The 15814-nt window shown below is 36.4% G+C and overlaps 1 protein-coding gene across 5 annotated transcripts; it reads left to right on the forward strand.

Annotated features, from left to right (window-relative positions):
- The first annotated feature begins 6135 nt into the window (after positions 1 to 6135).
- Positions 6136 to 15326, forward strand: tmc5 (transmembrane channel like 5). Of its 5 annotated transcripts, XM_059557282.1 has the most exons (19): positions 6181 to 6216; positions 6855 to 6957; positions 7315 to 7519; positions 8254 to 8356; positions 8445 to 8514; positions 8620 to 8874; positions 10052 to 10194; positions 10541 to 10688; positions 10762 to 10917; positions 10993 to 11162; positions 11266 to 11341; positions 11431 to 11528; positions 12809 to 12904; positions 12998 to 13073; positions 13154 to 13287; positions 13910 to 14083; positions 14210 to 14288; positions 14409 to 14492; positions 14903 to 15326. In XM_059557282.1, the coding sequence occupies exons 3-19, from the start codon at positions 7429 to 7431 to the stop codon at positions 14963 to 14965; spliced, it is 2016 nt and encodes a 671-aa protein (XP_059413265.1). In that variant the 5' UTR covers positions 6181 to 6216; positions 6855 to 6957; positions 7315 to 7428; the 3' UTR covers positions 14966 to 15326. The 5 variants fall into 5 exon arrangements, with proteins under 5 accessions (XP_059413262.1, XP_059413261.1, XP_059413260.1 ...); XM_059557278.1 differs by having other exon boundaries at positions 6161 to 6238; positions 10762 to 11162; XM_059557277.1 differs by having other exon boundaries at positions 6178 to 6216; positions 10762 to 11162.
- The last annotated feature ends 488 nt before the right edge of the window (positions 15327 to 15814 follow it).

Below are 15814 nucleotides of genomic sequence, written 5' to 3' on the forward strand. Positions count from 1 at the left end.
TCAAGATCATGAAATGATCTTAGACACTGATCTAATCAAGCGGTCCTAACTATCCCTCCATCTGCTACTTTGTACTCAACCCGCTCGCTGTGAACATTACATGCCCTGCACAGATAATAATGAGGTGACTGCTTGAAAAACATGCATCCTTCCACAACATTTGAGCAATTCTCACCAAAACTGAAACAGCACGAAACTGCAATAAGGCTTTATTTTCTGCAGGGAACAGTGCTTGTTGAGAATTGGATGAACATGAATTATCTTGCAAATACATAATGATGGAATTTGTATTAGTGGGAGGGAAATATTTCCTGATGTGTATGACAAATGGGGCATTGGCGGCATAAAACCGCAACTGTACCAGCGGGGATGGTTTTTCAAAGGTGCTCTGCTTCAACGGATGAAGAAAAAGATAAATATGATGAAGCCGGAATGTGATTGTCTTGTGGACTCTTCACTCAGGAGAGCAACCCCAGGCTTTGCTTGTGGTCGTGTGTGCATGGCCGGACAGATATTAAGTCAGCGGTTGAATGGTTGAACGCTCTCGCTCACATGATGAATGTTTGTTTTGAAGCCCTGTAGAGTCAGGTACCACCTGGTCAGAATTAAATGAACCATATCTAGGTTGAACTCCCACCATATAATAATACAGGATGCTGTTTACAATCTATTTGACATTTATGCACTTATTCACACAGTCTGCATGAATCTGAACATTTGGTGTATTGTCAGTCCTGGGAAAAAGCCTGAAATTTAAAATTGCGGAGGAGGTGCCAGATATATTTTGTATTATTTCACTCAGCAGCCTGGGCAGCCAAACAAACACTTGTGGGGCTGGAGTGACAGACGGGTCTTAAAGCAAAACCGACTGTTGTACTGCTGGCAAAAATATTATCATAATGACCCATCTTGCCATATTACTGAGATTTGAAACCGGAAGATTTAGCTGCCGTAAATTGTGCGACTTTCCGGGCTTCGTGTTTGCAGCCATTAGTTCCTCTTGATAAACCAGGCAAATATAAATGTGCAAAGATGGGATGAGGGAATTCAGGGTACATTGAACACTGATTCATTTTAAATACAGAGGCACATTCCTTATACTGTAACCTTATTAATTCACCTCATTACGAGCTTTGATATTATTTTGGAGCTCATTCATGACTAATGCCCCATGGCGGCAGTTAACTGATGGACTGTTGGAGGTCTCGTATCAGTGGAGCTTTACCGAGCACTGAGGACATCTTCCGTACGGCCCCTTTAACATGAACTTATTACTCATCTCCCAAACCCAAAGTGACAGATGCTCCAATGTTCCATTTATTATTGAAGGCACCCAATAAATATTTGCCTGACCTGACACAGTGAGTAATGACAGAGCACCCAGCCTGACAAATTATGTCGCCCAAGAATTTCACATTACACATTTTCGATGCCTTTTCTGGGACAGATGTTGGCTGAGCGAGAAAGACCCCCCTCCCATGAACCATGTCATTACCTTGCAAAATCGTGGCTGCCCCGATTATGCAATGTGGAGGACCAGGGGAGCCAAAGAGGTTCCTCCACTCTGAGATAAAACAGACTCATGGCTAAGAAAACTGGCACATCTCACTGATGCATCTGACGCTTATAAGCTTTCCCTGAAAACACATATTTATGGTGATAACGTGCAGCTGGAAGGCAGTCCGAAACTCCCTATGCTGAGACATGGACTTAATGTTCTGCAATGCAGAACAAATGCAAATTCATGTGAACACAGATGTACGGACCTTACCTCGCCACATGTTCGTACAGAAGGTTTATAAGAACAGTACTGAAATCTTGTCTGCACTGATAAATGTAAAATATTCAACTTTTAAAGGCAGAGACCGGAAAAGATTTTTCTTTAAAGCACAAGCAGTTGTTTGTTGCAAGCAGAAGCTATTGGACATTCTGGCAGGCTTGCTATCTACTCTTGCTTCATGGTGATAGGCTGAAGGGAAATACAAAGCTCCGCCTTAACTGATAGTTTCACACATACCTGGGAGTTTTTAAAAGAAAAATTTGGTCACCAAAGTTCATGACCACTGCTGTGCTTCTGTGATGAACATAATGCCTAAAAAGTCTCTGTTACCAAGCTGTTTTGATTTTCTGAGGCCCCTCCCACAACCACTGACGCACTGTCCCATATTAGCATATTTACGCCTCAGCCAGTTGTACGATTCTGCATCTCAATTACTCTAACCACACAGATCTAATAATTTTCTGTCAGAGCCATGGCGCAGTGGGTAGTACACATGTTTGTTACATAAAAGCTGTTGACTTACAAGGATTCAGGTTCAAATTGGCCTCCATCATGTTCGGATCCCATTCACCCCATCTACTCTACGGTCCTAAAAAAAATCAAGGACAATACATTTACAAAGAAAAAGGGTACACACTATATTGCAGTAAAGAAAGAAAAAATTTATATTCTTATTGTTATATTCTTACTATTTAATCAAACAATAACAGAAGAATAGTACAGACCCTACAATTTCTAAACACACACACAGTGTGGTGGGAGGAGCAAGCGACAGAAACAGTGGTTGTTGCGTCAGGCCTCGGAGATGCTTTTTTTTTACAGAAAATAAATGATAAAGTGGCAGTGTTCAGAAAGGAGGAGCCCAAGTAAGGGGCGGAGTCTAGATAAGGGGTGGAGTCTGGCCGTCTCTGCAGAGTGCTGAAGGAAAAAAAGTGTTTACTGCTCTTAAATGTTTGATCATTTCACCTCTCATGATGTGGTAACCTAAGTTACAAAAACACGTGTCATTCAGTGAAATGCTAAAAAACACTTTTTTTTATTAATAAATGTTGTGAATAATTGTGATTAACTTTACTGGTCAAGCTCAGCATTTGAAATAAGGTACCAGTTGATTGCCTGCAATATAAGCTGACGTAGAAGTTTTATCATTCAGGTAATGTTTTTGTAATTTGGTTTGGTGTAATGCAAATTATTTGTTACACCACAGTGCCATCCATTACACTGAATGACTTTATAAGTAACAATTTTAGGATCTTATTTATATTACAGATACATGAGGAAAATTTAGCACTGACAAATATGTGTTAAACTTAATAAATCTGATTATTTTAATGCGTTTTTGTATTGTTTCGTTTGTGGCATTGCTTAATTTTAGATGTCCACAAACAAAGACAGAGCTGCTAGGCACTGTAAAATCTAATAAAGTAAATGCAGACCCAGTAGCCAGGATGTCATTCTTAAAGCATGTTCAAAGCAAAAACAATAACAATATGCATATTCTGCCCTGTACTTATTAAAATGCATAAAAGAATATGTGATCATACTAAATGTTATTACATTTTAAATGACATGCACATCCTTCCTTATGTAAAACCAAGTGGTTTGAAGGACATTAGCAAAGTATAAAGATTTAAAAAATACATTTAATTGGTATTTGAGGGCTGCACTGTGATCCTTAAATATAGTCTTTTAATTTGTCGTCAAATGATTATTTTTTTTAAATATGCTTAGGTTTAATGGTATATAAATGTTGTTACACTGAATTAATTTTTTGCTTAGAAAAACATAAAATTAAACAGGATACATTCTAATGTATGGGGAAAAAACAAAATGTTAAACTGTATTATACACTGCATTACACACTGTATTATGCAAAAAATTATGTCAAAATGTCAGTTTTTGGCAAATGAGTTAAAAAGACTATATATCTATATCTATATATAAAAATCTATATTTAATAAAAATTGAGGGGAAAATGCATTTAATAGAAACATAAGTAGCAATATTGGTATCAATGATCCTGAACTTCATTTATAATAGGCTATATAGTGAAAAGATGCCATTAAACATATTTAAAACATGACAACGTAAATATATTAATATGCAAGTAATTACAGTTAATTACAGAAAAATGTGCAATTCATTATTTCTAATATATATGTAAAATAATATGAAAGTATAATAAAAATAATTTAATAATATAATATAAAATATTTTTTTCACTTTAATTTTATTAATTTACTATTATTTGTACACTATTATAGTATTTATAAAAATGTCACTATACGTTTATTTTTTGTAAGTTTCAGTAATTTTGTAATTTCTATCAGTTTCCTTTATAGGCAATATTTTCATCAATTTCCATTCAGTTTCATTCACTTTTCATGTAATATTTATATTTTACTTTAGTTTGTGAATTTAATTTTTGTTTTATTTAACAATGACAACACTGCTATATATTGACACACATCATTTTAACCAGGGGTCATTTAAGATTCTCTGTGCTGTGCCAAATAACAGCACTGACACACAATAAACAACAAATCAGAGGAGTGCCGAGGCAAAGGAAGAGGCCACGACATCATTTAATTATGCCAAGATCTTCCTCCTTAACTCGCATCTCATTGCAGTGACAGAGTGTTTTCCCTCGCCTTCATTCTGACTGGCACAGCGTACTATTTGGTTCAGATTTAGAGGCACGACCTGCCTCTCTTGCCGCACCCTCTGCTAGCCAGCACAGAGGCAGTGGATACAATTACCCATTCTGATCGGGTTTCACTGCACTAGAATAATCCTCCCCATTACTGTCATAAATATTTCATGAATCACTTTGACAGAATAAAGAAGTCACTGAGGCCTCATATTAATCCCATGTTTTCATCCTCCAATCCTGTCACCATAACGACTCTGATTCTTATCAGTTACTGCTGCTGTCTAACATTGCTTACGTCTTCATCAACAAAATGTGACTGGTTGCTAAGTGGCACATGGCCCGTGGCCTCATCTGCCCCCAGCGTCACCCCTGCCCCGAATGGTCATTGCAATGGTACATTTCAGCCGCCTCCCAGAAGCAAATGACATTTGTCATGGCCGTGACCTCTTGCTGCAACGATCGACTTGAAAGCATCTTAAAGGAGCACAATGGAGTTGGCTCAAACCCATGCAGCTATTTATACAAATACATCTGTGTGTGGCAGGGTCAGTGTGATTCAGTCCTAGTGATACAAAACTAACTCTGATTACATTTAGCTGAGGGGAATTTCTGGGTTGGCAATATTTGTTGCTTTGCCCTGGCTTTGGCATGGCCTGGATATACTATACACCTCACACATGATGCTGTGTGGCACATCAAGTGGCACATCCTTCGGGGAATGTTGATTAATGTGAAAAGCCACATAAAGGTTCACAACAATTAACTGGCCATTGCTGAAGCCTACGAATTATATGTCATACTAATACTGTCAGCTGCAACTATACACGGCCACCTTGAAAGAGATAAGGAGGGTCAGATGGGTGTGGAATGAATTTATTGGAGTTTTCTGGGCAAAAGTAATGATGCAATTACAATAACATGATTCCCAGAATCATAGGCCAGATCTGATGTTACATTATAGGATTTCTGTATGTTTAATTTGAACAAAAAGCATTAAAAGCAATGAACACTATCCAATCTGTGAATCAAAATCAATGAATGCACATTGCACTTTAAAGACCATTCAGAATATGGCTGTGATAATAATATGTCATTAACAATACAAAATCCCAAGTATATTTTTAAAAAATTTCAATGAAGCCTTCACACATTTGCATGAATTATGCAAGGGATATTGTTAACCACGTTTATTATTACTACTGACATTTTTTTCTTTCATGTTCAGCCATGCTGAAATCTTCATGAAATCTAGAGTGAACATTTTAATTTTGATCCCATTTTCATTTTCAACATTATAATTGCTCTGCCTGTGTCAGGAACTGCATTAGGAGTGACCCCAACTAAAAGCATTCATACACTTTGAGTTTTTCACGTTCAACTCTTGTACTACATGCCTAGCCTACATTTAAACTTCTTAAAGCAATAATAAATAAAAAAGCATTTCACTTTTATAAATGTCTGATTTTATAATTCTTTCTCAGCAACAGAGGACTGACAAATAACTTTTGGGTGGAAAAAAAAGAAAGAAAAAAGATTCATATTTCAATACTGCCATCTACTGCCTGATGTGTGATTTGTGTTGATGATTGTAAAGCCTATTTTTGAAGACGTAACCAACAGCAAAACGTCATTAGCCTACTATCATAAAAAAGGTTACGCTTTGTGACGTTTTCCTGATTTTTATCATATGCCTACTACTTTTATTTAAAATAATGTCCATATGTTATATCATTCAAACAAACATAAGAGGCTTTCAGAATTCAGACTGACGGCGGCGGCTGAGGTAAAAAACCGTTGAGAGAAATGTAACGTTACGTTTATTATTATTATTAATATTATTATAGTAATGGGTGTTCGACCATTTATTATGTGTTAATTAATTAAATTAGCACATCATTTAAGTAAACTGGCCTTTCTCTTCAATGAGGATGTCGATGACGATATGATATCATAACATCATTTGTTTTTATTTATTATACAATCAACAAAATCAACAAAAAAGGCCTCTAACACTGTCTTGCTATATTCTTTTTCTATTCTGTCTGTTATAATAATTATATATAATAATAATAATAATAAAAACGTTGCTGTGTACTGCGTTGAGCTACGTTAACTGAGACACATAGATAGCACTTGCACATCTTTACTCTCTTGTTGATTTTGATTGCTTCCATTGTCCTCACTTGTAGGTGGCTTTGGATAAAAGTGTCTGCTAAATGACTAAATGTAATGTAAATATAGCTTATTATATTTTTGTGTTCCATTTTGGACGTCACATGACTTTTAAAAAGATTAGTTAAAAATGTATTGCCTAAGGAACAAATTACAAACAAGATAAAACAAGGCCTAGCCACTCATCTGTTAAATATACGGGCCTTATATATGGGACTTAGCTACATTACACTTTGTGCACTTCAACAGATCAACTCAATCAAATTGTAAAATTCCCAAAAAGGAAACAAGGGGAGGACAAATCAACCTTGTAATGGAGGAGCAGGAATAAGAACAGATCATTGGTAAAGCTGTAAGTCCCAATGTGACATATTTAGACAAGTTTTCTTATGTAGTTACACTAACAATTACGACTTTCTGCCAAGAATGATGGAATTTCTTTTATTTTTCATCCTATCAAAAATAAACAAGAGTAGTTGTTCAGGATGTATCGTCATTATATTGCTGCTGACACATTGGAAGACAGTTAATAAATAACTAATGAATACCTTTTTAAAATGTAATACAACACCCGGCCACAGAGTTCCTCCTGCTTGGTATTGGTTGGTGAAACCCGTCACCCGGACAACAGGACACAAAGATAAAATGAGATACAGCCCACTTGTACCTTGTATCCTACAATTAAACCATGACTTCCTTGTTCCTCCAGTGAGGTCAGCAAACCAGGCAGTCTGTAATTCCTGGAATATATCCACACACATGTAAGATTTAAAAGGAATTTATTTCTTCTCTGTCAAGACAAATCTATGATCAAAACAGCAGGATGAGAAGGATGAGTGTCTTCCCACAGCATGGCACAGCTCTGGGAAACCTGGGACGAACTGCGAACGAAATCCGACAGGAAGCTGAAAACAGTAAGTCATGTTTTACAGAATACGTAGCTTTAGTGCAAGGTGGTGTTGGTAAGGTTTTATGCTTTTGAAAGTCTAAAACATTGAGTCTATGAATGCTCACCAGGGTCGCATTTATTTGTACTAAAATTAAAATGTATAAAAAAGATCAATTGTAAAATATTATTACAATATACTTTAAAATATAATTTGTTCACTTGATGGTAAAGCTGAATTTCCATCATCATTACTCCAGTCTTCAGTGTCACATGATCCTTCAGAATTCATCCTAATATGCTGATTTGGAGTTCATAAAAATGTTTCTTATTATGATCACTGTTGGAAACAGTTGTGTTGCTTAATTTTTTTTTATTTTGTGTGTGTGTGTGTGTGTGTGTGTGTGTGTGTGTGTGTATGTGTGTGGAAATCACGATACATTTGTTTTTAAGGATTTTTTGATGAATAGATGAATAGTTTGAAAGAACAGTATTTATTTAAAATATAAATCTTTGAGCAGATTCATGAATCCATGTCTTCACTGTCACTTTTGATCAGTTAAATGTGTCCTTGCTGAATAAATGCATTCATGTCTTTAAAAAGAATGTAAGAATATAAATGACTTTTTACAGAAAAGAAAAAATATACATATATAAAAACAAAATAATATAATCAATAATGGTACTAATAGGTACAAGTATTTTGAATGTCTACAGTAAGTTTCAGATGTGAACTAACTAAAGACATACTTGTGATCCCAGGTAAATCTGAACTGGTTTCTGACCTGGTTAACCTGTCAGCCGGAGCCAGATTTCAAGCCATACGATCATTACCTATGCCATTTAATGAGAGGAAAACAGTCAGGTTAACGTCTTTTGTAATTATACATTTATGCAACATTTCCGACAATGCTAACTTTTATCTAAACTTGAACTTGCACTTGTCTCAACAGGAACAGAGTGAACTCTGTCAAACTCTCAAAGACCATCCTCACTGCAGACTGTCGTCAACAGGTGTCTCGGGTACAAAGTTAAATGCAGTTTTTAAATACCGATTGTCATAAGTAAGTTGGATGTTCCTAAAAGTGCTGCATGATATTAGAAAAGTCTAATAAGGCCCCAATTCAGTCTTTCCGCAGATTTTGTGCCAGCTTGGCATCAGCTATGCAGCATTTGATTATATGGCAGGACACTCTGAAGGAGATTGGCGGCAGGTTTGGCACTTCTGTCCTCTCCTACTTCTTGTTCCTTAAATGGCTGTTGCAGTTCAACCTCTTCTCCCTCATCATCAACTTCTGCTTCATCACAATCCCACAAATTGTGCATGCACCTAATATCAGCAGCACCACAGGGTTCAGAGGACTCGAGCTCCTCACTGGGGTGGTGAGTTCTTCTATCGAGTCCAAATATACTAATTAACACTTTACAATAAGCTTTAATTCCTTTACATTATTCTGTGCATTAAGTAGCATGCACTAACAATAAGCATTTACAGCATTTATTAATCTAAATGACTGTATACATTGCCGTTGTTATTTCATGCTTGCTCATAATTGTTTAATCTTAATTTATACAGCTTTAAATGTTCAAATATATATTTGTATTCTCCTTAATCTGTACTAAATGCTGCAAAATATTGTTAATAGCATGTTAATTAATGCATTAGCTAATCTTAAAGCAATGGTTCACCCAAAAACCTGAATATATGCTGAAAATGTACTCACCCTCAGGCCATCCAAGATATAGATAAGCTTGTTACTTCGTGGGAACTGATTTGGAGAAAATTACCAATACATTACTAGCTCACCAATGAATCCTTTGAAGTGAATGGGTGCCGTCAGAATGAGCATCCAAACAGCTGATAAAAACATCACAAAAATTCACACAACTCCAGTCCACCATTAATGTAATAAGAAAAGCTGTGTGATTGTATAAAACAAATACATCATTAAGGCATTTTACCTTTAAACCGTCACTTCTGGCAAAAATACCATAGTCCATAATCCATAATAATGCTTTCTCCAGTGAAAAAGTCCATCCCCTGTTGTCCTCTCACATCAACATCCTCCAACATATTTGTTTAGAACCATTTTGCTTGTAAACAGTGCTTGATCTGTGGATATTTATCTCCTAAATTAGACGAGATGACTTATTCACTGGAGAAAGGAATGTTATGAACAGAGGCCTCGTATTTTAGCTGGAAATACCACTTGAAGTTGAATGTCTTGATGGATTTGTTTCTTACAGATTTCACTTCACAAGGTTAATGTTAATGTTAATTGATGGACTGGAGTCGTGTTGATTACTTGTTGATTATTGTGATGCTTTTATCAGCTGTTTGGACTCTCATTCTGATGGCACCCATTCACTGCAGAGTACCCACTGGTGAACAACTGATGTCATGCTAAATACCTCTCATCTTGGATGGCTTGAGAGCAATATTTTTAGCAAAGTATTAATTTAATTAAATCATCATAATTGTCAAGTTTATATTATACAATACTTCGTTTTTTTTTAAAGCTTTAGAATATGGAGAATATGCCAATATCTCTGTCGACAGGGTTATTTCAACCAGACGGTCTTGTTCTATGGTGGTTATAATGGTGAAGTGATCGTATCCAAACCAGCTTACAACATGCAGTTGGCCTATTTTTTCACCATAGCCACATATCTGGTGCTGTGTTGGGTGTCTCTTATTTACAGGTAACACATTCGACAGTATGGTAGGTTACTATGGCTTTTACAGTATAGAAGCAATACAAAGCTTGTTTTTTTGTAGCAAGATGACTTCTTGCTCACTGTTTAGCATTTGCACAATTTCCCAGAATTTACATATGGAATATTTGCCATTTGCAATTCACATTGAAATATGGAATGTTCAAGTCAATGGCTGATTGTTTCCCTTAAAATGTGTAGATGTTTGAAAATGTGCATATCGGGACTCAAAGGTCACCACATTTCATAAAAGTAAAGAATGATACAACAAGCTACCATTTCAGTGGCAGAAGGGAATGCAGACAGATCTGGATTTCTTTTTGCTCCTCCTCAGCATGTCCAGATCCTTTCAGAAGAACTTCGTGTTAGAGACAGGACCTGTCTCTGGAGGAGCATGGCGTCTCCTGTGCAGCTGGGATTTCAGTGTTGTCAATGAAAAAGCCATACAGTACAACAAGAACAATCTCGCCATTCAGCTGAAGGTTCATACCTGTTTATCTTGTAGACGCCATCCCTTTTCTGTTTCCATTGGCTCATTTTGCACATGTCCTCTAGGAGTCCTTATCAGAAAGGTTGCAGGAGAAAAACAAAATGTCTCTGTCTGACAGAATAAAGCATCTGTCTCTCCACCTACTGGCCTGGCTGCTCTCTTTAGGACTTGCCCTAGGTTCCTGCGCAGGCATCTACTTCCTGGGGACAGATCCAGATCTGGTAAGTTCATTCACAGTGTGGTATCATTCACATTTTGCATGCATTTCACACTCTTGTGCTTATGTTTTGCTGCAGGCCTTCAGTTTCAATCACAATCCAAATGATTTAAGGGCCGAGGCATCTACTCTGCTTCTGCCTGTGGTCGTGTCGCTCATCAACCTGATAGTGCCTCTTCTCTACTCTCTCATCAGCAAAATAGAGAGCTACCCCAACCCACGCACAAAGATCTACATCAGCATCATTAGGTGGGATCATTGTTTAGTTAATCACTAAATTACCAGAAGCATCAGATTTCCATTGCTAATAATGTCGGGTGACCTCACCTTTATTGTTCTTATTTGTTTTTAGAAATGTTATTTTAAAGATGTCCGTTCTTGGAATCCTTTGCTTTTACTGGCTGAATTTCGTTCCTGACAATATCTCAGTAGGTGCACCAAGAGTTCATTTTATCATGGGTTACTAGAAAAGCTTGATTATGTGTCTCTTTACTCGATTGTAATCTTTTTATTCAAGTGTTGGGAGACCTTTGTGGGGCAGAGCGTGTATCGACTGCTGATAATTGACTTCATATTCTGTCTGCTTGGCATTTTCTTTGGGGAATTCCTACGCAAGTGAGTCAAATGCAGGAAGTCGGGTACATTTTGGCTGTTGAAGTAGGTCTGCAAAAACCAGTTGATCCAAGATGGAAAATGGCAGCTGCTAAAAGCAACTATTTCCACCTTAAACCAATAGTATAAACCCATCTGTTGCCAAAGTTAGAAAATATTTAGCAGCTTTAGTGTTGTTCTACAGATTCCAATTCCAAATAATAAATACACTACTGTTCCAAAGTTTGGGGTTGGTGAAATTGTAAAATTTAAATTCTCTAATGCTCTTAGGCTGCAATTATTTGACGAAAAAATAGAGTAAAGGCCCGTTCACACCAAGCACGATAACTTTAAAGATAACGATAAAGATATAGTTCTAAAAATTGTTCTCAATATTAAAGAATAGCGGAGTCTGCTATACTATAATCTACAACTTTAACGATAAAGGCACAGAGAAACGATATCATTGGAATCACTTTCAGAACGATTTTTTTTTTCTGATGAACGATAAAAACATTGCCAACCAATCAGAATCAATCCTGCTGTAATGAGCTCGAGAATTTAAAGCAGCAGACGCGCGTCCGCTTAGAATACACAGACAATATCGTTCGCTGGTGTGGACGCTAATATCGTTATCTTTATAGTTATCTTTATAGTTATCGTTCTTGGTGTGAACGGGCCTTAAGACTGTACAGTTTAAAATAACTTTTAGAATTTTTAGTATAGAGTTTACTATATTTTAAAACGTAATTTATTATTATGGCAAAGATGAATTTTTAGCAGCAATTATGCAATCTTCAGCGTCACATGATCTTTCAGTAATCATTTTAATATGCTGACCTGGTGCTCCAAAAGTAGTTATTGTTATTATCTATGTTTGAAACAGCTGTGCATCTTAGTAGTTCTGTTTTTACCCCCAGAATTCTCTTTTGTAAGAACTGCACTGATTTAAAAAATAAATAAATAAATAAACATAAATATCTATGTCAGCTTAATGGAGTTTAATGCATCCTTACTGAATAAAATTAATTAGTTTAAAATGTAAAATCAATATATATATATATATATATATTAAATACTGATCCCAAACTTTTCAGTGATGGCATACACTGTAAATAATATATTTGCCTTATAGTTTGTACTATAAATTGTGTTTTTACAGACTTATAAAAAATGTAAGGAAATGGTTTACATTACAGTTCTATTCATGCGCATACTGTGGATTCTTCCATTTGAAGAATAATTACACATGACACAGAATCAATAGATTCACTTTCATTTTACTTTTTCCAAAATTGCTACAGTGTAATTGGAACCATGTGGATCCAGAGTCTCGGCGTCCCAGAGTTTGACATTGCTAGGAATGTACTTGATCTGATCTATGCCCAGACTCTGGCTTGGTAAGTCAATATCTGCATCTCTTCGGCTCTATGCTTTGATATTCCTTCCAGCTGATTGCACTGTCTCTTTTATCTCTCTTCCTGTCTGCCCAGGATTGGAATTTACTTCTCCCCCCTACTTCCTGTAATGCAAGTCCTAAAATTGTTTATCATCTTTTACTTGAAAAAGGTAAACACCATTATAGCATCACTTTGTCCTTGCAGTCAAGATTATATTGCATGTTGTTAGTCTCACGGTTCCTGTTTCAGGTCAGTCTGAGTATGAACTGTCAGCCTCCCAAACACACTGGCAGAGCCGCTCAGATACAAACGGTCTTCATCGCCCTACTCTTCTTCCCTTCGTTTGTGGGCGTGCTATCCATGGTAGCATACACAGTGTGGAGGTGTGATATTTCATTTTACATTTTCAATTCTGATTCATCAGATGTCTTTATACCAAGTTACATATCTTCAGTGCTTCAATTAGTTTTGTGTACTGTGTTAACACTTTCAAATTGAGCTCTTAATAAGCTGCTTTTCAGATGACAGTCTAGAAAGCGTCACCAGTTAATAAAATAAATGCAAAGAGTTTTTGCGTTCCACGGTGCTGCTTTTTTAATCATTTGTCTATGTAATCATGCACTAGATGGACGATTTGTTCGGCAAGTGGCACATTTTTTTTAAATACCATGTAAAATGTATTTATTTTGTTGTTTTGAAAGGGTATGTTCATGGAAAGAATACATAAAAAAAAGAAGGAATTTTGCAATGTTAAAAAGAAACATGCCTGTCTGCTACACCTTGTGTTTTAAAACATAGGTTGTATTGTTTAAACAAGACATGAAGGACATTTTAAAAACATGAGGGACAGTGCAAAGGAATGGAAAAAATGCAAGAAGGCCTTGGCATCAAAAATGTTGAGAACCGCTGGACTAGTGCATAGTTTACATAGAAAAACAATTCAAACGCAGTGTAGTGGGTCATCAAATGTGTTGTGTGAACCGACTCCTATATGATGTCTTGCAGTCTGAAGCCCTCAGATCAGTGTGGGCCCTTCCAGGGTCTTGACACCCCCTTCCAAACCATTTTCAATTGGACTGATTCTATTCAGAACTTCCCTAAAGGTAACTGGGTCTGGTGGATATTTGAAAACATCCTGAGAAGTGAACTCTTCTACTACCTGATTAGTCTCATCGTCCTGTAAGTCCACAAGCTGATGTTCTGTGAACTATTCACATAGGAAAGGTCCATTTTTACACCCATATTTTTCTGTGCAGATCTGAAGACTTTTTTGATCTTTTCTCATTCCTTTCGGTCTTCTTTCAGAGTCATCACTTATTTTCTCTGGCAAATCACTCAGGGACGGAAACAGCTCATCAAGACTCTGCGAGAGCAGATCGTGAATGTGAGTGCCGGGATCATACCAACCTCACTTTAGCATCCACCGCACTTCTGTGTCATCAGAAACTACTATATATGGATAATAGTTTTAACCTCACTGACTCCATTCTTCCATCTGCCTCAGGAAGGAAAGGACAAAGCATTTCTCTTGAATAAATTGCAAAATCTACAGAAGGAGAGAAGGGAAATAGCATCTTACAGACCTCAGGTGCGTGTTTCTCATGTTCTGTCTGGTCTCACCTTCTTCCTCTTTACATCTAGTTATCGTTAGTAAAATGCTGTAGTCACCAGAAAGATAAACACATCACGATTGTGGAGATTTCAGCCAAATACGATCCAACTCAGGGCACTACAATCTTTAGTTAGCTTCAGAGAAACCCCAGAATAGCGCAACTACCAATGATACTCTACTGCCAGGCACAAACAGTCTTCAAACACCACAACCACTTAATAGACAGAGCTAGATTTATGCATCTCATGTGTTATGATGGCCTATACAATCTGAAAAAAAAGCACCAACAGCATTTATTTATAGATTACATCTTGAGTAAAGCTGAAACTGAACTTGCTCATTTGAAAGCACTTTTAAACAGCCTTATCTTAATTTCTGTCATGTAGGACTTTGACCAGACACCACATTTCAACCCAAACTGGACGAATACACTGCCCTTGGATATGTGAAATACATTCTTCAGTTATTTTCAATCTGTACATGCCTTTTTTTTTGTAAATATTGCATTAATCTGTAACTTATTTTGAAAATTCCCACTATCATCTCTCTCTACTGGATGCAAAGAGGAATGATTCAGAACATCAGCAGTAATGGCAGTAGTGCTTGTCTAGTGACAGTGTGTTTACTGTGGTGCCTTGCACATAATGTTTGAAAATAAAAATAGATTGTGTGGCCACAGATTAAAAATGTGTTCCCAAGATTTATTTGTGGCCATGTTTTATTAATTCATTCCATTGTTTTAGTTAAGTCACTCTCACACCGTATTAATTTGTTCCCTTGTTTTAGGTTAATCATGGCCTAGTAGTAGTTTAATTTCATTTATTTAATTGTAACATAATGGCAGACTAAAACAAGACAACAAATATTAATTAGTGATTTTTTCTTCACCCATCATGTCACACTCAAGGCTCCATAATTTCCTCACAAGAAATACACTGTACCAGGTGAAAAATTTGACCCATAGTGATTTGATCGTTTTTTTTCCACAACACATATTCTGATGCTTTACACATATACATCCTTTATAATGTATTCTGATAAAAGTGCTATCGGTGTGAAGATCAACAAATAAATATTTTAATATGGAAATAAGTTTCATCTGTGCTGAGCAAGTTGGAGTCAAAGAACCTCAAAGCTTTGTTTGACTGACAACATTATCAATTTTATTGTGAAAAAGTTGTTGCTGTTCATTCACTAAGAACTGTACATCAATAATTTAAAAAGTTGTTGCAAGAACTTCTGATAATAATTACGCAAGTTATTTAGCAGCTTTTAGCTTCAACCAAAGGAAAATAGTG

Source organism: Carassius carassius, chromosome 9 (assembly GCF_963082965.1).
Source record: "Carassius carassius chromosome 9, fCarCar2.1, whole genome shotgun sequence".
In the NCBI taxonomy this organism is placed as follows: Eukaryota; Metazoa; Chordata; class Actinopteri; order Cypriniformes; family Cyprinidae; genus Carassius; species Carassius carassius.

Coding starts and splice junctions, on each gene's coding strand:
- tmc5 (XM_059557279.1), top strand. CDS start 7,429: ATGAGAAGGATGAGTGTCTTCCCACAGCATGGCACAGCTCTGGGAAAC. Junction 13,288..13,909: donor GTAGCATACACAGTGTGGAG/GTGTGATATTTC, acceptor GATGTCTTGCAG/TCTGAAGCCCTCAGATCAGT. Junction 14,084..14,209: donor CTGATTAGTCTCATCGTCCT/GTAAGTCCACAA, acceptor GTCTTCTTTCAG/AGTCATCACTTATTTTCTCT.